At 43.1% G+C, this 27,014-nt stretch overlaps 2 protein-coding genes across 2 annotated transcripts in view; both read right to left on the bottom strand.

The window, feature by feature from the left end:
• LOC115537650 (uncharacterized) overlaps positions 1 to 27,014 on the bottom strand; it is a 60,531-nt gene that overhangs the window by 26,700 nt on the left and 6,817 nt on the right. Inside the window, exons 11-12 of the mRNA XM_030349694.1 lie at positions 26,227 to 26,462; positions 20,848 to 21,213 (exon numbers count right to left, since the gene is read on the bottom strand). Coding sequence (XP_030205554.1) covers positions 20,848 to 21,213; positions 26,227 to 26,462 — 602 coding nt within the window. The remainder of the gene's footprint in view (positions 1 to 20,847; positions 21,214 to 26,226; positions 26,463 to 27,014) is intronic.
• On the bottom strand, positions 140 to 10,049 carry LOC115536920 (sialoadhesin-like). Its single transcript, XM_030348410.1, has 10 exons — positions 9,918 to 10,049; positions 9,684 to 9,790; positions 8,474 to 8,854; positions 8,085 to 8,303; positions 7,681 to 7,947; positions 7,255 to 7,509; positions 7,052 to 7,145; positions 6,915 to 6,975; positions 1,250 to 1,470; positions 140 to 1,142 (listed from the first exon to the last, which is right to left on the bottom strand). The coding sequence occupies exons 2-10, from the start codon at positions 9,736 to 9,738 to the stop codon at positions 1,094 to 1,096; spliced, it is 1,602 nt and encodes a 533-aa protein (XP_030204270.1). The 5' UTR covers positions 9,739 to 9,790; positions 9,918 to 10,049; the 3' UTR covers positions 140 to 1,093.

Genomic DNA, 27,014 nt, shown 5'->3' on the forward strand with positions numbered 1-27,014 from the left:
GAAAAATTGGCTTGTTGTCAAGGGAACCCAGGGCGAGGCTCACTTCCGGGTTCTCAGGGCGACGCTCACTTCTGGGTTGGCCAACATACGTCATCCCTCCACAACTCTATATACTGTAAAAACACATGTTCAAGTTGAATGATAATGCATAAATGTAGTCTTTATTCTGCCATAGTATTTATTGAAAAGTTCTGTTTAATCTATAATATAAGTCTTTTTGGCCATGGATCCAGATCTGTTCAGGAGAATTTCAGCACCTTGGACAACAGCGCAGGGTTGCCAGGTCCTGCAAACAACGTCCTGCCCACATACTGTTCAAAATCCACCCAAAATGTCCTAGAAGCAGCCCAAATTAAAAGATGTTTCATTTTGGCCAATGTATTGAAAGTAATAATATTTGAGGGCATTTTGTTTGTGTGTGTGTGTGTGTCCACTGCCCCACCCCGCCCATCCTCTGGTGTTTAATAGTTCTGACTGAGTTTTCATAAAGATTATAGAATACATAATACACCCCAACTGTTTCTGTGGTGGGATTTGAAAGTACCAAAGAAAACCGTGAACCGCGTCTTTGAGGTTTACACCCACGACTCTGTTTTCAAAACAGCCCAATTTAGCGAGAAACCCGTGAAGCTTGCAACCCTGCATCACCGTCACCTTCGCCGTACTGACAGCGATGGGAAGTCTCCAAATAATTATAATTTATGTATTTTATAACAAGGAATTGATGCATTTTATAACCAGGAAATGTCCTTGTTGGTTGTGCTTTCTTCAGGCGCCTCCACAGCGCCAAGAGCGGATACTGTAGGTATAACACGCTATTTTACATTGAAATGCGACGTAATCCAGTGTTCACGAAAACGTACACGGTCAACGTATGCTTTTGGCGACTGGGTTGGTGGAACGTACACAATCAAGTCAAATAAGGCCAATCAATCAGATCATTTATGAGCAGTGGTGGCAAGTATTCCGTCCAGGTAATTAAGCGCCATAGGATGCAGCCAGCGTATTGTGCTGTTAAACTAAATGGATGAGACTCTCTACCTAGTTCCACTATTTAAATATTGCTGCAACAACTGGATCAATATCTGAGGTATTATTTGATGGTGCTGTAGAACTCTGGCGTTTCTGCCGGGTCACTTTCTCTGAAACGAAGACAGAACTTCAGTCACCCTGTGAAACAGATCCATTGGGTCGATAAAGTCTCAAAACATAGTCTATTTCTTCTTTAGAATTACCAAGAGAAGCTTACCCAGGGATAGCGTTGACCCTTTGAATGTTGACCAGAGAGTAAAAGACAGCAGTCTTGACTGATTGGCCACCGGAGCCAGGCACTTCCTGCTCCTCGGACACAGAGGCGTCGATGCTGGCATAGTGATGGTCATCCAGCTCTTCTATTGGTTCTCTCTGTGCTACAGTGTCTAAGCGATTGGTCAGAGCTGAGACGTTGTCATACACAGGAACAGGAAGTAGCTGATGGGGAGTGAGAACAGAAGAGTACATTAGGTTGACAAATACTTAACAATTTCGTAAGACAGTCCTGAAAGTCATGTGCTTCTGGTTTATTTAGAGACCCTTGGTTGTGACTACTGGTCCCATCATGCAGGCTGCTGTAGGCCTCACTTCAAGACCTTCCTTCAAGGTTTCCTCCAACTGTTGATCTCCTAAAACTGTTTTGTTTTAACAACATTAATTTGCCTCTTTAAAACAAAGTAAGACATCCCAAACTGATAACTGATGGAATTCAGTTGACGTTTTGCTTCAAAGATGAATACATCAAACATAGTGCATGGTGCCATGTCCAAACAGCCACAGAGAAAGCATACAAAGAAAACTGATGATCATGGACCACAGTTTGGGTTTGGTTTGATTGTGTTTGGGTCAGGTTACAAAACATAGAATTCCCGGAACTGCCGCTCTACTCCAGCTGGTGTCCATTGGTCACATCAGCGTTGGCCGCACTCAGCGCGATGGGAAACACTTGCGACGGAGGGGGAGGAACAGTCACGGGACCTCAGTGTGAGTCGTTTAAAGAGTCTTTTGCAAAACGCGAGTCTATGCAGAAGAGAGGGCGCACCCTAGCACCCCCCACCCCCTGAATGTTCTCAAAACAGCCTGAGGGAAGGATCTCTAGACGCTGATCGAGGAGGTTTCCTCGATCAGCGTGAAAAACAATGTACTTCATCAGACACAGGTGCGGGTCCGGTCGGACGCCTGAACTTTGCGGGCGGTCGCGGGTTTTACGATTGTGACCGAGACTTCTCCGGTGCTCCGGAACTGCTGAATAACGTGGAGATGGTGGCCATGGTGGAAAAGGGATTGGGGGAAGCAACTTTGGCTTTGACTCTATGAAGTTAAGATTGAACCGCGACTTCAGATCGATGTAGTAGGGACCAGAGACGTCTGAGAACCTGACGAAGTTCGTTATTCGTAATATCATCCGGAGGCACACACAGTTTTTGGCGTGATATTATATATTATATTATAGTATATATTATATATTATATTCAGTGTTGGGTAGTAACGGAATACATGTACCGCCGTTACGTATTCAGAAGGCAAATTATAACTAACTGTATTCCGTTACAGTTACAATTTAAATAGTTGGTATTTAGAATACAGTTACATTGTTGAAATTAATGGATTACATGACGATACTTTTCACAAGTTTATTCGTGCTTTCACACCAACAGCATTAAGTGCGCACTAAACAAGTTCGGTCCCTTGGTTCGGTACGTTTGCGTTGGTGTGAATGCAACCACCGCAGTTCGATGCAAACCAAATCAGTCGGCAGAGACCTACCTGAACAGCTGGTCTCGGTTCGCATCCAGACGAACCCTGGTGCGGTTCGCTTGAGATGTGAAAGCGAACGCATCTCGGTCCGATCCAGTTCTAAAAAGCATACGCCTATTTGGACGTAACAGGCACCCGCTCAGCCGCACGCATTATGGGAATTATTGATTGATTAGCGGTAACTCCAAGACTAGCAGCATGTTGTCGGACCGTCGGGTGAAAATGAGTCATGGATCAACATGGAGTCAAGAGGAGATGGAATGTCTACTGGATATTTGGACAGACATCCACATAGAACGTATGCTGGAAAACACACATAAAAATTACGATTCATTTAACACATTCAGCACCAGGATGAGGGAGAAGGAGTTCGACCGGTCCGCAACTGTATGAAACAAATGAATATCACAACGAGTGCAGCCCGCTGGATATCAATGATTATTTACTTTCGCAGACGCTTTTCCCCCACTTTTTGGGCCCTATTTTAACGGTCTGAAATGCAAGTGAGAAGCACCAAGCGCAAGTAGCTTTGTGGGCGGTTCTATGGCTATGTTCCTATTTTACCGGCGCAAAAATGACTCTTGCGCCCGGCGCAAATTTAAAAAGAGTTGGTCTGAAGTAGCCTAATTACCCGTAGGTGTGGTTTGGGCGTTACGTGCAATAAACCAATGAGAGTGCCAGCTCCCATCCCCTTTAAGAGCCATGAGTGCATTTGAATCTGACGAGTTGATATTCTGACAGTCTCCGATGAGACAGATGCACATGAATTTCAAGCTTCAAATGGCTCAGTTTATGGCCAAATATTATGGCCTAATTCACACATGGAATAAGGTTTTCTTCCACAAGTCCTCAAATAAATTTCGGCAAAGAAAACTTAACACACATATGATATGCGGCAACTGTGGTTCTATTTAATAATATACGCAATACATTATAAACATTGTTTCTTACCAGTATTGTATGCATTATCGTTATTGACTTTAGTTTGCGTGTGTTTAAACAGATGGACGCACACACGCATGCATTCATTAATTATATTACACATACACACACGCGCGCCCGCATTCATTCATTCTTTTTAACACTCACTCGCGGCAAAACAATGTTTTCTCACGATCAAATACTCATCAATCCTAAAAGTTATGGGCATGTACAGGATGTCTGTGTCAAGAAAATATGTGTTTGCTGTATATGCATTGATTTAAAAGTACAACTTATTACCGCTGTATCAGCTGTTCTTTCCCAAAATAATTTACCAATAATGTGTGGCTGGGTAGATGAGAGAAGCAAAGTGTATGCGCAAGGTGCACAAGCAACATTATGCATGCGCCCTTAAAATAGCATCTGAACAACGCGCCACTGACTTTAAACCAGGTATTTCCTGGTTTGTGGCGCAAGTGATTTATGAAACTGCAAAATAGCACAAGGGAACGTTTGCGCCAGAACACGCCTCCTCCTTTCACCGAACCGTCCCTTGGGGTGCAAGATCATTCCCTAATTTACCGACACGTGGCGCAGGAGGGAAAAGAACGCTCTGCGCCAGTTGCAAACTAGCAACGATACATGCGCCAGTGAGAAAGTCAATTGCGCCGGATGCAAGATAGGGCTTTATCTATACCCCGCCCCAGACCTTTTTTGTCTAATGATTGAACAATCTTTGATTGTTAAATTGATTGTGTTCTCTCTCTCTCTCTCTCTCTCTCTCTCTCTCTCTCTCTCTCTCTCTCTCTCTCTCTCAAGGTGATTTAAGATCACCTTGTGTGATGTAAAATGTAATAGCAAATATCTTTCGCATAAACATACCTTTCAAGTCTTTGTTCCTCTACGGCTAATTATAAAATATAGTATACTTTCAGGGTGACTTCGGCCTAACACATTCAGCCAGTATGAAAAGAAGAACACACCATAATAGGCCTGTTTAGTAAGCAGGATTTGATGCCGCATTCCTACACTTATAAAATGCAATTCAATGTGGAAGTAAACCAAGTATTCAGAATACAATACTCAGATTGAGTGATGTAACGGAATAGGTTAAAAAATTATGTTTTTTGGCATGTATTCTGTAACTGGATACATTTTAAAAATATCCTTCCCAACACGGAATATATTATATCATTTAGATATAAAGCTCCAGGTCTCCCGCCGGAACTCCCGGAGTGTTCTAGAATATCTTAAAGAACACGGCCAAAAGCTGTGTACGCCACCGGATGGTATTATGAATAAACAACTGCGTCTCTGGTACTACGTCATTGCTTCTTTAGCGCTCGTGTGATCTACCGGTCACATGGTAACGTCAAAATCCATACCGTAGCGCAAATTCACGCCGGACTAACGCGTTATTAAGTAACGCGTTACAGTTACGACGTTACTTTTGCGGTGACGAGCACTGTAACTAATTACTTTGTCAAAATCAGTAACGCGTTTATCGTTACTGCGATTTAAACAGGCTCGTTACTCGTTACTTCACATGCATAACCCAGGACTACAGTTTCCGTGGTGGACGTGAGGCGGACGTGAGTCACGTGACACAGCGACGCACAAGTAAATTAATTAAAACAATGGCGGCAGTCGACGACAGTCCAGGCGTTGTATCAGTTTTGTATTGCATCAGTTTTGCACTTTTTATTGATTCCTACAGTTTCTAAATGGTCTGAGGCACAGTTTAATTTTTGCACTGCCAAAACTATACTTTGTACCTGTTTCAATGGCTACAATAAATATGCCTATCAAAAGTTTCAAAACATACTGTATGTTGTGTTTTGTTGATCCACTGCTTCATCGTAGTGATACTGGGTACAATGATCACATTTTCCAGTTGATTTGTCGAACACTATGCCACATCAGCCCCAAAATAATGTGTATGCATTTGTAGAGGGTTGGAAACAATGAAAATATTTCATTCATTTGCACTCACACTACTACACTGCTATGGCATGTTCAGGTCACTAGGTGGCACATTGCACTTGTGGTAGGATAGGCCTTACATGTCAGCAAACCAGAGGACTAGCAGCCTCCCTGGCTATCCAGTTAGGGAGGCAACACATTAATAAGATAATTAAGAAAAAAAAAAAGTTACTTTCCCTAGTAACTAGTTACCTTGAAAGTAACGAGTAACTTAAAGTAACTGAGTTACTTTTGAAAGAAGTAACTAGTAACTGTAACTTAGTTACTAATTTAAAGTAACTTGCCCAACACTGCTTATGGGCTATAAGACGCTCCCCTCAACATATCAAAACATTGCCCTGGTTGGTTGGAATTACCACGTGGAATTTCCCACGTGAGAAACTCCTTTCAAGGAGCCGTGCCCTCTCCCAAACTATGCTTGTTCAACCTACGAGAAATGCACATGTGTCCGACTTGACGGGGTTGGAACTTGACGTGTTTCTGACTAGTTCCGGTGGATGTTCTCAAGTCTGGTGCATGCTGCGCGCAAATGCAGACGATCTGAAACAAGCCTATCGCTTGTAGTTTTTTGGAGCCCCCCCCCTCTTACATTTCCTGATGCAAAAACTGTAATTTTGCGTCATTTAAAGCAGGAAGTGGTAGAGGTCGATTCGTATCTCTCCTGTCTCAGGGGAAAATGTGCTCCGGGAGCGGGGGCCCTCATGGACACCTTTCGCACCTTGGGCGGTGGGCAGCTGCGGTGCAGCGCCCGGGGAGCAGCGCCCGGGGAGCAGCGCCCGGGGAGCAGTTTGCGGTTTAAATACCCTATTTTCCCTTGAATACATTAGGATTGCTGAATAAGGAAGTCTCTTCATGTGAAATCATTATGAATGCGGCAATCAGTCTTTTCCCACTTCTGAAAGTCATTCTGTTTGGAGGTCTATAGCACACTCCTACAGTTTGGGAGGTCATTAGCACATTCCTACTAAAATGGGCTTTGTTTAAGCTGCAAAATGTTGACGTAAGTTATTTCCATTTCAGAATGTTCCAAATCGAGGACAAGGGTTGAAGTTTGGACTGTTCTTAATAAAAGTTAGACACAAGGATGTGCAGTCTCTCCTAGCCACAGGGCTAGAGTTATAGAGAAGGAAACTTACTAAGGAAACAACTACAAGTCTGTCATTTCCATCGTGTGTCTTAGTAAAGGATGGGTTAGTAATGAATGGCTTCCTGTGTCTCACCTCCAACACGGCATCTGGCCTTCCTCCCTGTCCAATTTCTTTACTGGAGGCCTTCTTTCTTCTGGAGAGGAGAACAGAGAGATGAAGAAGCAACAGCAGAAGTAAAGGAACTGAAAAATAGAAAGAGAATATCTTACCTCATCCAGAGGAAGACAAGGAGGAGTATGGTGGCCAATAGGACAGCAATGGTTGTTACAGCTACCATTGCTGGATGTGATGATGATGATGTCACTGAAACAGATTTCAAATACTGAAAACAATCTCTAATATTAGTAGGCGAATGTTTCACTGGGTGCCTTTGACTGTGAGGGAGGCGTGTGTATTTTAAATAAATAATTACTTTGAATGAATAAAAAGGTGGAGTTATGATGTCCGATTGCATTATGTGCTTGGCAGTAATAGTTTCCTTCATGCTCAGATGTGATATGAGTGATGGTGTAGTTCCGTCCTGATTCCTTCACTGAGACTTCATGTTCCTTGAACCAGGTGTAGTTAGCTGCTGGGTTGGCATCACTGCTGCAGCTCAGAGTCACTGAACTGCCCTCCTCTATTTCACCAGAAGGATTTGAACAAACAGAAGTGTGTTTAGGCCCATCTGGAGACACATAGAAACATGTATTATATTCATGACAGTATTAATATTAATATAAATTACAAAGTGGAGAAGTTTTTGAATTCATTGCACAATGAATTTACTGCTAATTTATGTTGCCAAGTCATACATTTTAATATCTTTAATATGATGTACAATATTGGTCGCACTCACATTTCATGTGAATAGTGATCCAGATAGATGCTTGCCTTAGCTCAGTCTGAACTAGACAGTAGTATTGTCCAGAGTCTGACGTCAGGATCTGTTTAAAAACAAGCTGTGGTCCCTGGTTCATCTTTCTGGAGGAACGATCTGTATCAACCTTGAACCAGGTGTACTCAGCTGCTGGGTTGGCATCACTGCTGCAGCTCAGAGTCACTGAACTGCCCTCCTCTATTTCACCAGAGGGACTCACGGTCACTGAGGGGGTCTTTGGAGCGTCTGTTAACAGTTACATTTCATTAATTATATAAAATACCAGCAGATTTGTCAATTCATAGTATATCTACATGTAGTTCTTTACTCTAAAAGATCCATTACATCTGGTATCATGTCAGTATAGTGTGTAGTGGACTTACAAACTAAAGGAGAGCGGATATGTTCGTATCCTTCAACAGTACATGAATAGCTGTCTCCAGACTGAATGTGGGCCCTGTAGTTCACTCCCCGTCTTCCCTTCATTCCATTCCTGAACCAGATGTAGCGAGGGTCACCAGCTAGACCACACATACTGTGACACTCCAGCTCTGCCCAGGTAGGATCGGTAGGGTCAAGGAAGGACACCTTCACCTGGAGGTCTGGGTGTGGGAACAAGTTACACACAATAATTATGATACAACAACACACACCCACCCACACACACACACACACACACACACACACACACACACACACACACACACACACACACACACACACACACACACACACACACACACACACACACATTAGACTCATCTTAGTTTACCTGTTACAGATAACGTCACTCCAGGGTCACCAGTATATTCCCCACCTGGTTGGTTTGTTGTGAACCTAAACTTGTAGACATCAGAGTCACTCTGTCTCAGGTCTCTGATTCTCAGGGAACATGTTCCATGACATCTGGACCCAGTACAGCTGACCTCTCCACAGCTGGATTCAACACGACCTGCATAGTCTGTATCGTGTTCCAGATCAACTGGCTGATGGTTGTCTCCTTTAGTAAACCACAGTGTTCTGACTGTGTTAGGGAGGTACTGTACGTCGTCAGGGTAATCATAAGTGCAGTTGATGTCAACCATTGCTCCTCCTAAGGCGCAGACATTAGTAGATGGGTAAGAAACAGTCCAGTCATCAATACCCTGAAGCGCTGTGAAAAAACAAACACATCTCATTGAGAATGACCAAGACACAGAGGTTCACCTGATGAACAGATCAGAAGATACATAAAGAGATGGAGGCTGTTGGTTGGAGATGGAAACTACAGATACATGCTGACCACTGAGCTGTGAGAGGAACATTCCAGAACATCATGTGACACCAGAAGAGTAGCCAGGAGGGGAGTCAAGTTCAACCCCCACCTCTCTGAAATTCTGAATTTATTACACTACACTACCTGAATAACATACACTAACAGTTAATGAATTATGGTAGCGTAGGCTACTAGGCTGTGTTTAGTCTCTTTCGTGCTTCTGTTGGAGCAATGTGACCATGAGCTTTGTAATTTCTTAGATGTGGAGACAATGAATGTAGCTTAGAGGAGGTGAGGAGAAAAGGTAAGGCGAGAAGAAGTATGGAGACAAGGAAAATAGATGAGTAGAGACAAGGAGCAGAAGAGGAGAGGAGAGAAGACAAGGAGAGGAGAGCAGGAGAGAGGCGAGGAGATGGCATGCAGTGTATAAAGTATTGTTATCTTAAAACCACTGCTTTCACTACAAGAGGTTGTATACAACCTGCAGTGAAGTGTTATTTTCAATGACTAATGAACCCCAAATTAAAATATACAGTGGAGCGTTAGCGGTCCATATTCTGGGGTCTGTTTAACCAAACACTGCGTTCTAGAGGGCGATTCTTTAATGCTATATTTACTATTCTTCTATATTCAACATGCTGTGGTTTCACCCTCTTATGTTCCAGTTGCTTCTTTGATATGTTATTGAAAATGTTAAACTATATGTTCACAATGTAAATTAACCAACCTGGTACTGACAGAAGGAAAGCTAGAAATCCTCTTGCTGCTGATCTTAAATCCATAGTGAGGCCTCTCCTCTCTCACTCTGTTGTTCTGGGTGGTATTTGAACACGGCTGAAGGTAGAAAATAAAAAAATAATTTCATACTAGGAGAAAAATAACACTTTTTAGAATTAGATTTTACTCTATGAAATACATTTGTCAAGCATTGAATTAAAGTTAAGAAAATACAACTTCTTACCGTAGAGCAGAAAGCTGGTCTGACATCTAGTCTGTGGTTCCAGTTTATGCAGTTAGCTGAACAGACACCAAAAATATTGCAAGACTTCCTTCCTCTTCACACCATGATTCGCGGAAGAAGGAACCGAAGCCTGGGAACTACTGGACCTATCATAGAATCACCTTTTTATACCACAACGAGTAGAAAGTGTCTTCTTGTTTTATCTTCTGCTTTTTAATTATTTTTCCATTCATCTTCTGGCCTGCTGATCCTTACCCACACAGGGAGGCAACTGAACATACACACACTCACACTCTCACACATTTGAACTTCTTTATTTATGTCCACAATTCATAATAAGTATACATAAGGACAAATATGTTACAGATACAAAGCATTGCTCAGGCATGATCCAGCAATGTGGGTCTGATGACAGTTCAAACAGCTCCTCCAAATGTGGCGACTTCCAGTAATGGAAGATGTTGAGGAGCATTTGGCAAGTTGTTTTGCCCTTGCTTTTGTAAAGCCAACTATCCTGAAACCCCTTAAGACAAGCCTATGGACGTGGCCCAGGCTGCAAAAGATAAGTAACAGAAATTGACATTTGTAGCCAAGGCTAGATATTTTCTTGAACAAATGGTTTGCGAAAGAGTAACAACTCAGTATGATGCATGACTTTACATGAAGGTACACAAATAGATTCAATACTGGTAAACAAGTTATTCAAAAAGCTTAACTACTGGTGAACAAATTATTCAAAAAGCTTCACTACTGGTGAACGAATGGATCGCGAATCAGAAGCAACTCATCATCAGTCAGATCAAGCTCTACGGGTGCCTAGAAAGCTGGGTTCCGATTCTCGGGCGAGGGGGACTTTGCGCTTCCCAAGGTCAAGAAAATGGGAAGCACGGGCCATTTCCCGTACGGCGCTATCGTCATTGTTAAGCATGTTTAACAAATGTGACAGCCTAGTGGCGATTTACAGTAAGTCCAATCAAAGTCTGGAACTCCTAAACCCCCTTCACGTCTGCTGTGATAAATTACATTGCAGGTTTTATGTTCAGACCGAGCCATCTTCTCACTGTCTGGACACTTTTGTTGCTTAAGTCCTGCAAGACCTTTCGTGATATATGCAAAGGTGAGGACTGGGGCGAAAAAAAGGCCTTTGACTTTTTCCAAAATGTAGGCCCACAGCCCATACGCGATTTTGTGTTTAAATAACCACTTGCCAGGGTTTCAAGATACTATACCAAAAACCTACTACTTTTTATTTTTCAAGGAAATTGTAACATGCCTTCCATTAACATAATAAGCCAGAATTTGAGTTGAAATCAATACTAATACAATTAGAAGTTCTTAAATTAGTTTCCGAGCGCATTGATGGATACATTTTCTAACCTATTTTCCTTGAACTCGCCCCAATATGTAGACTTAAATCATACCAACTCTTACATTTGTTTAGCTTATTTATATTTTTAAAAAGGAGGACATCCTGAAGACTTAAAACAAGTAAAGAAAAGAGAGTGAGCCAGAAAACAGGCTGATAGATGCTCTGCGGTACTCTCTACTGTAATAAATGATGAATTAAAGAACCACTTTAAAGTTTTGGTTAAAAAAATGTTGGCGCACGCATTTGGTGACTGCAAGGGCTAAGCCCCCCAAGCCTCTTAATCCTTGTGACGTACCTGTCAATGGCTGTGCCTAGGCTACTTTAATTAGGCTCTGGCATTTCGGAAAAGAAGAGGACAGTACACACAGTGTTAATTGTTTCGCATATCAGACATGACACAGAAATTATTTAAATAATCGCGGACTGCCCGAAATGAGTTATTTTATTATTTTTCATTTTGCCTTATTCGTTTGCTCGTGATATTTCACGAATAAAGGTTGCCAGCCCCAAACACGTCAGGTTGGACTACCATGAATCGTGCTGAAAACTCGACGTTTATAGCAACCCCTTTTTTTTGTGTTTTTTTTTGTTTGTTTCAGGTTCGTATTGGCGCCCTCTATTGTTTTGACATTTAATGTCGCTCATAATTTTTTCTTCTTCATATGAACCACATAGGTCAAATGGCCACATAAAGGGACGGCCGTTCTGGACTTTGACAGAACGTCCTACTGGTCACTCCGCCCAATATGCACATTGGCGAAGATGAGTGTTGCACTTTTGATAGAACTATCTGCCTGATTGCATCTATTTTCATAAACAGTGGCAAGAGGGATGCGTCAATTATTGCAACCTTGTGGTGTATGAAGTTATTATTTCTTGTACTTGTTGGTCCCAGTCGCCAGCAACGTTAAATCTGTGTCCAAGATAAGTGTACAATTCGTGTCGGGAATATACCCTGATTAGTGGCGAAGCTAGACCTTTTTTTGGTCTTCCCTTAGCCCGCCCTATCGTTTCGTCCTCAAATCTAATATTCTACCTTTTTTTTACACAAGCAATGAGAGTATGGATGCTGTACTTATTTTTCCATTCATTTTGAATTGTGTTCACGTCGGATTTTGACCGGTAGGCCTACCACCTGTTTCCACCGCTCCTCCTTTCATGAAGCGCTGCACATTTAGACTCCTTTACATCGAGACCCGACCACTTTTGCGAAGCATATTATGTATGATGTTCTCCTGTGTGTGTGTGTGTGTGTGTGTGTGTGTGTGTGTGTGTGTGTGTGTGTGTGTGTGTGTGTGTGTGTGTGTGTGTGTGTGTGTGTGTGTGTGTGTGTGTGTGTGCGCGCGCGCGTGTATGTGCACGCGTGTGTGTATGTGTGTGGGTGTGTGTGTGTGGGGGTGTGTGTGTGTGGGGGGGGGGGTTTGTGTTTCATAAAATAGTGGGGGTTAACAGGTTGGGTAAATCTGTGCCAAAATTATTTTGGGGGCCAGACTGTGGGACCCAGGATGAGAACTATATAGAGAGTAATAAAAAGTGTGTTAGTATTAGGATGTTTGCAGGTGTATGATGCAGAACACTAGGGCCTACAGTGAGGTGTTTGCTGACGGGGGAGTGGGGTGTGCCTAGATAAGGGGAAATGGTTAGAGGCTGTGCAAGTTTAATGTCTTAAAGGGGACGTTTAACTAATATAATATTCTATGAATCCTCTTAATACAGCTATTTCATAACGACAGCATTCATTCTATAAGAACAAACACTATAATTATCTGTGTAGTGACATAGCATATATATATATATATATATACGTATATATCAGAAATGTTCGCAAGTCCTTTGTTGGAAGTCCAAGTGAAGTATCAAGGGCCTCATGTACTAAGGTTGCGTACGCACAAAAACGTGGCGTACGTCCTTTTCCACGCTCACGTTCAGATGTACAAAACGTGAAATGACCGTAAAAATCTGCGGTCCCCACGCCAGCTCCAGAGCTGTCGTACGCACGTTTCTACAGCTATTGTTCCTTTGGCGACGCTTAGAGGTGACGCTGGGAAACTGGGAAAAAAGGTGAAAACAATGACTCAGAGTGATTTGCACATCAGAGACACACTAATGAACAATTAACACACCTTGCAATTATATGGGTGGCTATAAAAGCATGCGCAATGGATGAAGTAAATTGTTTTAGCGTTGTTAGAGGACATCGCAAATGGCCAAATCCAAAGGGCGCTGGAGACGCCGGGGCCGACGGAGGAGACGCCGGGGCCGACGGAGGAGACGCCGGGGCCGACGGAGGAGACGCCGGGGCCGACGGAGCAATCCGTGCTCTCTCCTTGCTTGTCTATTCAAAAATAAAAAATTTAAGTTAATAAACACGAGTCAAAGTCTTTAATATCCTGGCATCTTTACGCACGACTTATGTGTATTGCAAGCAGCCAATTGTATGACCAGTATAATTACAGCATTTATGACTTCAGCATATTTACCTTGGGGATGATCGGTGTCCCCTTCATGGGCTCCCACCACTCCGGTGAGAGCCGTGTCACCGATCAAAGCGGCCACTCTCAAATCGAAGGGGGAGAGTTCCCCCACTCCCGTCCCCCCACCTGTTGCGGTCACGCTTCGGCGGTGGGCAGAAACCCTCCGCTTCACCTCCACCTTGAGGTCTGACCACTTTTTTTTAATTTCAGAGTGTGTGCGCTGCTGAGACCCCACTACATTGACGGCCTCGCAAACACGCTCCCACTCACTTCTCTTTTGTTTTGCATTTATCCCTGTTGACAGGGTTCCAAATAGCATATGCTTGCGCATTTCTACCTCGTGGAGCCAAATCTCGAGCTCAGACTCCGTGAAGTTTCGTTTTTTGCCTCTGTTCATGGTGCCAGGTGATCGGATTAAGAGGTGAATCTCAGGTCCAGAGGCCTATTTAAATGAAATTGCATATTTAAATGAGGGCGTGGACAGGGAGGAGTTTGGCACCTCGGCATGTGCGCTCAATTCCACGTTGATCGAGATGTACAAAAGAAACGTGCTTGGATCCATACGTTCGCACACTTTGATGCATCTGAATTTATTTGTGCGTAAGACAGTTTCTGGGTTTTGGCGTACGCCAAGTTTCAGTATGAAATCCACGCATGTCTTAGTACATGAGGCCCCAAGTCTTTTGCCACGAGTCCAAGTCAAGTCTCAAGTCTCTGGCCATCTGGCGGGGGGCACAAAATACATTTCAAAGTGGACCGGCCCACCGGGAGACCTCCCGAGTAGTGGTGGATTTTAATGATTCGTTTCCGTGACCCAGTTCGCGTGATTCAGTTCGCCAAGAGGAGTCGTTCGTTCGTTCGTTCAGTCGAGTTTCCGGTAGCACTAACTCCACTTAGTCTGACTGACTCAGCTGAGAACCGTGCAATGGCGTCCATTCCATGATGCGATTTACCGCTACCGGAAACCAGTGGTGGGTAGATTACTGAAAATCTATACTCAAGTAGAAGTAAAATTACTTCCTTCAAAATCTACTTTAGTAAAAGTAAATATTCCAATTGGAAAACCTACTTGAGTAAGAGTAAAAAAGTACTTTGTTTTAAAGCTACTCAAATTACAAGTTACTTTACATTTTTGTATTGGAGTGCTTGGATCATTGAAAAAGACATAACGTGTTAGAATGCGTGAGCGAGTGAGGGAGAGAAAGAGATGCACTCCTAAAACATTTCTTCACAAGTTGTATAACAAAAGCAATAGGTACAACAAAAAATGTAATTTCATTTCAAACAAATTGACATTAAGCTCTGTGCATGTGACAAAAGGCAAGAGCTGTGTAGGAACACAACCAATTAAACACAAACGAGACTGACTTGGTTGGCTGATTGGGCAATCAGATTCATCCAGCCTACGCACATAGCATGCACGCACACTCACAGAGCCAGACACGACAATGACGAACAAGTTTGTGAGTGGCGTGCAGAATACAGTGTAACATAGTACCTTTAGAATTATATAAATTATACGTGGACCGTAACTCCGCACCCCCTGGCAAAAATATCTTCCTGCGCGTCTGCATCCATGCATTTCTAGTCCTCAGTCCCAACGTAATGGTCGACTCGTCTCCTCGGCTACGGAATGGCAACAATATTGCAACCTAGGGAGGGTGCGTCGCTAACGTGTACGCTTGTATTATTTGACGAAGATAATGTCTTTATCAAAGTACTCATTTTAATGAAGGCACAATGGAAAATGTAATTGAGTAAAGAGTAGAATTCTAAATCAAAAGGGTAAAATTACAGACTTAAAAAAGGAACGTGAAAAGTACTCGTTACCCGAAAAATGTACTTTTTTACTCATTTGCGTTACTTGTAATTAGTTACTACCCACCGCTGCCGGAAACCAGGCTGAACGAACAAACGATTCACGAACGACTCCTCCCAGTTCAGTCGAGTTTCCGGTGAATCGATTCACCGGAAACTCGGTGGAGTAGTCGTTCGCGAATCAGCCTAGTTTCCGGTAGTGGTGAATCGCAACATGGAATGCACGCCATTGCACGGTTCTCAGCTGAGTCAGTCAGACTCAGTGCTACTGGAAACTCGACTGAACTGGGAGGAGTCGTTCGCAAATCGTTTGTTCGTTCAGCCTGGTTTCCGGTAGCGGTAAATCGCATCATGTAATGCACGCCATTGCACGGTTCTCAGCTGAGGCAGTCAGACTCAGTGGAGTTAGTGCTACCGGAAACTCGTTCGTTCGTTCAGTCAAGTTTCCGGTGAATCGAATGGTGAACGAGACGAACGAACGAACGAGAGAATCGAACCGGTTCGGTTCGTTCGTCCAAAAGACTCGTTCATTCGAACCGGTTCGCGAACGAACGAGCCAACACTACTCCCGAGCTTCCCGATCTCCAGCCTCTGCTGCAGAGTGAATTAAAATCACCAGCAGAACGGCCTGCAAAATTGCCATGTTTTTCTGTGTTTACAGTACAGTAGGGTTTATTTTTGTTTTATTTTTGCTCAAACTGTATTTACTGCACTGTAATGTACAGTGCTGCAGTGTACAGTATTTAGTATTTGATCTTTTGGTTGTGGTGAAAACGTGCCCTCTGTGGAACTGAATAAAAACAGTGAACATGAAAGACTGCAGTGTTTTATATAAAGTAGAAAAGTGTGTTGCAGCTGATCTGAAAGTGTATTCATATGATGCAAGTGTGTATAATTTTGACATCAAAGTGCCATTTTTACAAAGAATTGTTAGGTTTCGATAGCCGAGTTACAATTTGACATAGATGTGAATGGTTTATTTCCCAGTGTTGTGTCTTATTTGCTTCTGTGTTGAGTTTTGACACAATGAGCCAAATTTTGCAAAATGTGTTCAAGCAATTGAAAAAAACTAATCACAGTTAGTCTCAAAGGGCTTCACAGGCCCACATTGTAGGATTCTAAATACTTGCTAAACCTATTGAATACTCATATCTAACCATCTACTCAATGTAGAAATGTGTGTTACAACTACAGAAACCTCAGGAATCGTGACAATAGCTGGAGTCAACACATTAAAATAAGTCATTTATTTAAAAAGAGTCAAAATCAAAAACTATCAGAATGAGGCATGACAAACTTTTTTTTGTTAATGTAAGCATCACGTTAGGTTACCTCTCAAAGGTCCAATGAGATTGGTTACTTTCATATTCACGTTATCAATTGATTAATATAGCGCAATAATGGCAATGACCATCACAGGATCACCATATTCAAATAAATACAATTACTAAAATGCAAAGATCCCATATTAATGATAGAGAGGTTGAAAACAGCATTATACAGCACAGGAACCTAAGCACCTTAGGATGTGCAGCTTCGAGAGGGGATATGAACTTCAGCAGATCCATTGGGTTGGTTAAGTTACAAATAGTCGATGTTGACCACAGATTAAAGGACCTCATCTGTGTGGTCTGATTGGACAAAGGAGCCAGCCAATCAGTGACGCAATTCCTGGATGTCTTAGCAAGAGGTGTGGATGATGGCACAGTGATGGCCATCCTGCTCTTCTATTGGTTCTCTCTGTGCTGCAGGAGCCAAGCGATGTTTGCATACACAGGAACATGAAGTAGCTGATGAAAAGTGAAGCCAGAAGAGTACATTTAGAAAACACTTTACTCTTCGTGAATAGTCCTGGAGGTCATGTGTTTCTGGTTCATCTAGAGACCCTGGGTGGTGACTAGTGGTCCCGTCCCACCATGCAGGCTGCTGGAGGCCTCACTTCAAGTCCATTCTGAAAGGTTTCCTACAACTGTTGAGCTAGAAAGACCCATCTGGTCTTTGAACAACATCTTAATTTACTTCTTTAAAACAAGAAATACATTCATACATATTCTCATTCTGCACACCGGCTGTCATGGTCCGCCCCCCGGTTTTCCCATTCACCTGCCTGCCACCCTGATCTCCCCTAATTAACCCAACCACCTTCCCCTGTGCTCCCCCTATAACAGTCCTCTCCTTTCACTCAGTCCTTGCCAGATTGTCTCTTGTTTCATTCAGAGCTTTCCCGCAACTCCCGATTGACTTTGTCTACTCCACTCTGCCTGTTAACGAACCCTCGCCTGTCTGACCTCCTGCCTCCCGTCCAGTCCCTGTCGGTCTGTCTGCTCCTCTGTCCGCGTCTCCTGATCCACCAGCCTGACTTCCTGTTATCGACCCTTCGCCTGCCTGACCTCCCGCCCGACGTCGAGTCCCTGTCGGTCTGTCTGCTCTCCAGTTCCCGACTCCCGATCTGCTCTTCTGCCCTCCCGTTGCCGACTCCTCGCACGCTGACCCACCGACGATTCCCTGCACACCTGTCGGTGACTTACAGTCTGCTCCCTGCCTGCCCGATCCTGTACCAGAATAAATCCTTGAAACTGTTCTACAACTGTGCACATGGGTTCTGCCTAGCCCCCCCGTTACACCGGCAAAAATCTCACCAGATCCCAGTTTGAAAACAAACAAAAGTTTCTATTCTCAGATGACCATACAGTCTTCCGGTTAAAACATTGGGGGCGCCAAGTTAAGGTATCCTTTACTGTCCCTTTTTGGGGGACATTATTTCTCTGCTTTTAACCCATCAGGGAGCAGTTGAACACATGGGGCACACCAGAATACCGGGAGAGCCGCAGTGCATCTCCCAGGGAGCAGGTGGGGGTTTCAGGTGCCTTGCTCATGGGCTCCTCATCCGTGGATGAGGACTGAGGAGAGTGCACAACGACTCCTTTTTTCTTTGGCCTACCGGTCGGGATTCGAACCGAGCAGTAAAATGTAAAAATGTCAAGTTATCTCCAGTTCTGAAATGTCCAAATCGGGCCAGGGTTGAACTTCAGACAGTTCTTGGTGAAAATACAGACACTGTGATGTACTGTCTCTCCTAGTGACAGGGCTAGAGCAACAGAGAAGGACTTACTTAGGAAACTAGAAGTCTCTTGTGTGGTCTTGTGTTGAGGCCTCCACATGGTGGGCATTTCCACCGTATGTCTTAGTAAAGGATGGGTAAGTAATAAAAGGCTTCCTTTGTCTTACCTCCTCCACAGTATCTGGCCTTGCTCCCTGTCCACATGCTTTTCTGGAGGCCCTCTTTCTTCTGGAGAAGAAAACAGAGAGATGAAGAAGTAACAGGAGAGGTGAAGGAATGTGAAACAAGAAAGAGAGAATGTATCACCTCATCCAGAGGAAGACGAGGAGGAGTACGGTGGCCAGTAAGGCAACAATGGTTCTCACAGCTACTGTTGTTGTCCATGATGTTGACTTCGATTTCAAACCCTGAACTACAACATAATTAGGCCAATGTTTAAATGTGTGCCTGTGTCTGTGTTGAAGGTGTGTGTGTGATTTTTAAATGAATAATTACCTTGGATTAACAAAAAGGTAGCATTATGAAGTCCGATTGCATTATGGGCTTGGCAGTAATAGTTTCCTCCATGCTCAGATGTGATATTAGTGATGGTGTAGTTCTGTCCTGATTCTTTCACTGAGTCTTCATGTTCCCTGAACCAGGTGTACTCAGCTGCTGGGTTGGCATCACTGCTGCAGCTCAGAGTCACTGAACTGCCCTCCTCTATTTCACCAGAGGGACTCACAGTCACTGAGGGGGTCTTTGGAGCGTCTGTCAAGAACACAAAATAAAAATATCCATCCTTAAGTCATGAAACTGCAATAATAATAATAATGGATTGAATTAATATAGTGTTTTTCTAGACACTCAAAGACGCTTTACAGGGAAGGGGGACCTCACTAACCACCACCAGTGTGTAGCACCCACTTGGGTATACTAGTATAATAATAAGTGAGTCAATGTTGTTTACAGGCAAGCAGTAATACATGAATACCAGCTCTACATTTTAAAGACAAGATATAGAAAAGATGTTAACATATTAGTCCGATATTCAACTCACACTGGACATCCATGAATAGCAAGTTCGAGCTCAGTTGTCCATATTTGTTCTCTGCTTGACAGCGGTATGTTCCTCTGTCTTCAGGGCGGACTGAGGGGAAGGTATGAGGTGGTTCCCAGAGCAGAGATTGGTTGTTCTTGAACCAGGTGTACTCAGCTGGTGGGTTGGCATCACTGCTGCAGTTCAGAGTCACTGAACTGCCCTCCTCTATTTCACCAGAGGGACTTGATAACACAGATATGTGTTTAGGACCATCTGGAGATACATAGAAACATGTAAAAATAGCATGTACATTTAAATTCATGACAGTATTAAAGAAAAGGAAAATCCCATAGTGGCAAAGTTGGGTTCATAATTAATGTTGAAGTTTTGGATTGTGTTTCCTCACATTTTACGTTAATAGAGATAGACAACGATCTTTCCCCTAGTTTATTCTGAGTGTCACAGCGAAATTGTCCAGATTCTGAAGATAGGATGTGTTTAAAGATGAGCTGTTGTCCCTGGTTCATGTTCCTGGAGGAACCATCTCTATTAACCTTGAACCAGGTGTAGTTAGCTGCTGGGTTGGCATCACTGCTGCAGCTCAGAGTCACTGAACTGCCCTCCTCTATTTCACCAGAGGGACTCACGGTCACTGAGGGGGTCTTTGGAGCATCTGTTAACAGTTAGCATTTAATTAATTACATAAAATGCCAGTGGTTTTTGTCCACTCATAGTAAATATTCATGTAGTTCTTTACCCTAAAAGCCTAAAAGATTGTCTGCATCTTCTTATTGTGTCAGTGTACTGTGGAGTGGACTTACACACTAAAGGAGAGTGGAGATTTTCATATCCTTCAACAGCACATGAATAGCTGTCTCCAGACTGAATGAAGATCCAGTAGTTCATTCCCTGTAGTACATTCTGTCCATTTCTGAACCAGATGTAGCGAGGGTCACCAGCTAGATCACACATACTGTGACACTCCAGCTTTGCCTTGGTAGGATCGGTAGGGTAAGGAAAGGACACCTTCACCTGGAGGTCTGAGAAGAAGTTACACACAATTTTACTCAATAATAAATATAACACAACACACACACACACACACACACACACACACACACACACACACACACACACACACACACACACACACACACACACACACACACACACACATTATAGTTTACCTGTTACAGATAACGTCACTCCAGGGTCACCAGTATATTTCCCACCTGGTAGGTTTGTTGTAAACCTAAACTTGTAGACAGCAGAGTCACTCTGTCTCAGGTCGTTGATTCTCAGGGAACATGTTCCATGACAGCTGACCTCTTCACAGCTGGATTCAACACGACCTGTATAGTCTTTATCGTTTTCCAGATCAACAGGCTGATAATTGTTTCCTTTAGTAAACCACAGTGTTCTGACTGTGTTAGGGAGGTACTGTACGTCGTCAGGGTAATCATAAGTGCAGTTGATGTCAACCATTGCTCCTCTTAAAGCACAGACATTACTAGGTGAGTACGTAACTCTCCAGTCACCATTACCCTGAAGCACTGTGAAAAAACAAACACATCTCATTGAGAATGAACAAGACACAGAGGTTCACCTGATGAACAGATCAGAAGATACATAAAGAGATGGAGGCTGGTGGGTGGAGATGGAAACTACAGATGCATGCTGACCACTGAGCTGTGAAAGGAACGTTCCAGAACATCATGTGACACCAGTGAAGTAGCCAGGGGGGTATAGAGTTCAGATCCCCCCTTAAATGCAAAATGTATTATACATATTATACTACACTAACTGAATAACATACACTAACAGTTAATGAATAATGGTAGTGTTTAGTCTCTAAAGGCCTCGGACCTATGGTCTATGTCAGGCCTATTCAACTAGCGGCCCGTGGGCCAAATGCGGCCCCTCTTAATTTTTTTCTGGCCCGCAAGAGGTTGCATGCAAAAAATAAATAAAATAAAGGAGAAACATAGTTGCAGGCAAATCAGGTTTGTGTGTGTAGCCGGTGATGCTAACTAGAAGCAGTACCCCACAATCAGGAACTGGCATCACTTATTCTGACAATGTTTGGCTCAACCGATACGTTTGAGTCTAGCTTTTCTCATATGAATGCCATCAGAACAAGGGCACGTTGCTCCATGACCTATGAGAAGCTGCATGAGTGTCTCAGGATGAGCCAAACAAGGCAGTGCATCTTTCTCACTGACTCACTGGCTCAAAATGTCTCATATGTACAGTAGTTCTGTTTTGTGATGATTCAAACAACATTGTTGAATTCTAAATAAGTGTCCAAAATATGTGAGAGCAAAATCTTTTATAATAATACGATTAAAAGTGAAGGAAGGAATGCGTCTGACAAGTTTATTCTATGTAGTAGTACTATATATATTAAATTAACACTACTTTAAGTACGATTTATTTGTAGCGATTCATTCGCGTAGTTATACTCTGTGGCCCATGAACCCCCAGTGATTTTCCTTTTCGGCCCACTTGTTAAGGAGGTTGAATAGCCCTGTGCGCTTCTGTTTGAGCAATGCGACTATAAGCTTTGAAATTACTTAGATGTGGAGGCAAGGAATATAGAGTAGATGGGAGGAGGAGAGGAGACAAGGATAGGATTAAAAACAAGGGGTTGAAGTGGGAATAGTGGCAAGGAGACAAGGTAAGGAGGTGAAAAGAGTGGAGACATGGAAAAGAGTGGAGTAGTGACAATAAGGAGGAGAGGATAGGAGAATAAGAGAGGAGAGCAGGAGAGAGGAGAGAAGACGATGAGAGGAGAGCAGGCGACCGGAGAGAGGAGGGAGGACATGAGATGGCATGCAGTGTCTACCGTATCACTGAATCAGAATTTTAACGTTGCAGAAGATTTCATGCATAAATCATCATTAATAGAATAAATGGGGGAACAACATTAGCTTTTGACAAGTTGTTTTTTCAAAAAGTATGAAAATAACTAAATGAACCCTTCGATGATGTAAATAGTTCAGGATTGACTAGCAACCAGGAAATACCCCACATATCTCAAATGAGTATTGTTATCTTAAAAGCAATACTTTCAATACAAGAGGCTGTATACAACTTGCAATGAAGTGGTATTTTCCAATTACTAATGAACCATAACTGTAGTATGTAAAGTAGACCGTTCTCCATTATAGTGCTTTGTTAACCAAACACTGCGTTCTAGACGGTGATTCTTTAATGTTCTATTTACTATTATTATATCTTCAACATGCTGTGGTTTCACCCTCTCCTTATTCCAGTTGCTTGGTTTTCATGTTATTGAAAATGTTCAACTAAATGTTAACAACATAAATGAACCAACCTGGTACTGACAGAAGGAAAGCTAGAAATCCTCTTGCTGCTGATCTTAAATTCATAGTGAGTCCTATCTTCTCTCACTATGTTGTTCTGGGGGATTCTTAATCACACTTGCACGTAGAAAATACAATGAAAGTTAATGCAAGGAAAAATCTCTGAATTATATTTGTTAACGATAGAGATAAAAGTTAAAAGTTACTGTAGAGGAGGAAGCTGGTCTGACATCTAGTCTGTGGCTCCAGTTCATGAAGTGAGCTGAACAGAAACCAAAACAGCATTGAAAGACTTCCTCCGCTTCACACCTTCAAACGCAGCACAATGAACAGAAGCCTGGTAACCACTGGCATATAATCACCTCTAGACTTTTAGAATCTTAGGTCCTTCTCCACCTCACTCACATATGTGCATGCAGGCAGGTGAACACACATACACATACACACAGATTTACAAACACACACATACAGATATGCAAGCACAAACACACACACACAAACACGTGAATCATAGTGTTTTGTAGTTTCCCCTTAAGTCTATTCTGGTTACTTGTGAGTCTTGATTCCACCAGGGTTGCTATCCCCAGGATATGGGGCAGCACAATTCTAGAGAATACTCATGTGTTCGCTTGTGAAGTGATGATTTATTTTTTAAATAATAGTTTCTCCTTTTTTTTCCCACATTGAAAATTTCTATCATCAGACAATCATACAGTAAAGCATCCCCAATATCCTCCCCCCCTGGTGGCGGATCTAAAATGAGCGTCTATGATTTTGGAGTGTAGGAGCTCTAGCCTATAAGCGCCTGTGGGTCAAGCTAGCTAGCAGCCGGCCGGTAACACCCACAGACCTCTTTCCAACCTCTCTGAGCAGACGCCGGACGACGATGAAGAGGAAAAGCACGCCAACAACTGTATGAAATGTAATCTAATGAATAAACGGGAGCAGTATTTAAGTAGTATTTTTTTTTTTTTTAAATAGACGTTACATATTAATATTTTTAACGGCAGCAAACAATCATCCAGCGTATTTTCCTGTTTCAACTGAATGAATGAGACACTATATTTAATCCCACTATTTAAATCCTGCTGCCGCTACTGGTTCACACACTGGGGTGTTTGTTTGACGGCGCTTACAACTCTGAGGTTCCTCCCATCTCCATCTGGTCCTGGTCCCTGAAAGAAGACAGAGGAGATATGAACTTCAGTCTCCCTGTAAAGCAGATCCATTGGGTTGAAGTCTCAAAACAGTCTATTTTGACCACAGAGTAAAGGACCTCATCTGTGTGGTCTGATTGGACACGGGAGCCAACCCAACAGCCACAGCGCTTCAGTCACTTCCTGATATTCTGAGAGAGAGGTGTGGCTGCTGGCATAGTGATGGCCATCCTGCTATTCTATTGGTCCATTCCGCGCTGCAGGAGCCACCTCATTAGTCAGAGCTGAGACGTTTACATACACAGGAACAGGAAGCTGATAGGGAGTGAGGACAGAAGAGTACATTTAGAAAACACTTTACACTTCCTGAAGACAGTCCTGAAGGTCATGTGTTTCTGGTTCATCTAGAGGAACCATGGCAACTCAATAATAAATATAACACACACACACACACACAAACACACACACACACACACACACACACACACACTATAGTGTGTCAACGTTTCCCCTGTGGCTTACCTCTCATGCTATACCCAGGATATGGGACAGCACAGCTCTAGAGAGAACATCAAGCACTGTGTTCCCCAGGTAACTTTTCTTTGTAAACAATAGTTTTCACATACCTGATTTCCATCATTTGACATTCATAAAGTAAAGCAACCCTTTGTCAAAACCGAAAACACGGAAGATCCAACTAAACTAAATCCGTGGGCTTTCCTCTCACCAGAAGCTGGGTGACCTTCAACACCCGGACTAGGTCCATGCTTTACCACATCAATGCAATTACTCTTGGAGGAGGCAGATTAATAAGGGTTTCTTTACTTTGGCAAACTGGAAAGATGCTGAAAAGAGGACCACAGATTGACCAAAACTCCAGAGAGAAGAACACTCATGTGTTCACTAGTGAAATTATGATAAATCAGAACTCTAGAGAGAAGAATGTGTTCACTATGAATTACAGGTTCCTTGGAGACATCATGTAATGGTTCCTAACAAATCCCTTTAAACGTGTTGTCTCTCCAAAACAACCCATTGCAAAGTAAAATGAAAAATTAGATCACCTTTCTATCACATTAACATGATCTATTTTGCTTTAGTCAAGGCCAAAGAGAGATTTGATTAACTTTGTCATCCATCTCAATTGTCACTGCCGAGAAATCACCATAGTTCAGTCTCACATTGATCTTTGTGAGTTCTCTACATTTTATTACAGGTATTTCATGCCTAGAGTCTCTCAAAATTTGTCTCAATACAATACCAATATTGCTGGATGCAATGCCTCAATTATACAAATCAAATGTGATGCACCAGATATATGTTTTATATGGTTATCAACTATGAACAACTTACAGAACCTTTAGTTAATTTCACACAGAATTCATGGTACTTAATGTACCACATGGATCACCATTGAGTACATGCCTAAAACCTCTCAATTGTTTTTGAAATGAGCTGCAACAAAAAGGCCAGGCATAGATGTCATGTTAAAGAAAACGACTTTGCCCAATACATTCTCAAGGGAAACCACGATTTTGTGGACAGTTTTCAAATAGGGGCACAACATGAAAACATGTGCCATATGTTACAGTATTGTGAAGAAAATGTTTCACTTGCAAATACATTAAATGCCAGGTTTGCACCATATTACTCAGAGGTAAAGAAAAACTCAATCTGTTTTGGAATGAATGCGCTGACCAGCATGTTTTTCCATTGCAGAGGTGTACTGCCTCCCATTGGAGTTCACCTAATGCTCTCATTAGGTTTGTTCTCGACAATGCACTAGCTCTATGTATCTTTGTTTTAATTGTCATCGTTAAAGATATGCTTTAATTTTATTTTTTATTTTCATTTTATAAGATGCTGTGTACATACATCTACTGATGCCTCTGGACACATCATGTGCCTGGAATCATCAGACGTTTCGGGTCTTTAAACATAATACGCCCTCCTCCATGTGATCAATCCAGGGCTGATCAGACTCCAGCTTGTGTTCAGATGGCTAGCTAGCTACCATGACTCCATGGCTATCCTCTTTTGAGCCACAGCCACCTTGAGGGCCTCTCTGCCGCATCGCTGGTACTGTGGATGACTCTCCTCATTCTCTCTCCCCCTCGATGCCCAAACAGCTGAATGCTCTGGCCAGGGAACAGGCTGCAAACCCCTGCATCCAACCTCCTCCGGGAGACACCTTGCTCTCCAACCAGCCTGCTGACTGTCAGAGGGACCAGTCCCGCGTCCTTGGATAGCTTCCTCTCAAAGGCTTCTTCCAGGCGGTCTTCCCATGGGACGGTCAGCTCCAGCAGCACTACTTGCTTGCTGGACTCAGACACAAGGACAATGTCTGGTCGCAGGGTGGTGACTGCAATGTGGCCGGCGAAACTTCAGCTGATGCTCAAGATCCACCAACAGCTGCCAGTCTTTTGCAGAGTTTAGGATTCATGCACATGTTCTTCCGGCAAGGGTTTACTGCTCCCCAGCTCTGACAAAGGTGATAGTTTTCTTGGAGGGTCGGAACAGTTTTGCCAACACAAGTCCTTAGCTGATGACTTCAGCGATGGTCTAGAACCTGATCATGCCTCCAGCGGTACCGTCCATCTCCAACTGCCCTGGTGCAGCTGCTGAGGATTAGTTCAAGGGTTCCTCGCTTGGAACACAACGGGCATGCTGGTGTCTCCCCTAAGCCCCATGTGTGCAGGTTTGTTGGGCTTGGAAGCACATTATATGCTGCCTGGAAGAGGAATTTAATGCGGTGAGACTCGGCTTTCCACAGCTCAGCCCAGGTTACTTTCCTATCAACCACGTTCTCCCATCTTGTCCAAGCTCCCTGTTGCTTCATTCCGTATGTGTTTGTTATTTTCCTGTATTTTG

This window comes from Gadus morhua, chromosome 23 (genome assembly GCF_902167405.1).
Source record: "Gadus morhua chromosome 23, gadMor3.0, whole genome shotgun sequence".
Lineage (NCBI taxonomy): Eukaryota > Metazoa > Chordata > Actinopteri > Gadiformes > Gadidae > Gadus > Gadus morhua.

What these genes read in the sequence shown, in the direction of transcription:
- LOC115536920 (XM_030348410.1), bottom strand. Translation starts at nt 9,738, where the DNA reads ATGGATTTAAGATCAGCAGCAAGAGGATTTCTAGCTTTCCTTCTGTCA. An exon ending in CTTGTCTTCCTCTGGATGAG is followed by an intron (nt 6,976 to 7,051) that starts GTAAGATATTCT and finishes TCTCCTCTCCAG; the next exon opens with AAGAAAGAAGGCCTCCAGTA. An exon ending in GGCCAGATGCCGTGTTGGAG is followed by an intron (nt 1,471 to 6,914) that starts GTGAGACACAGG and finishes ACTCCCCATCAG; the next exon opens with CTACTTCCTGTTCCTGTGTA.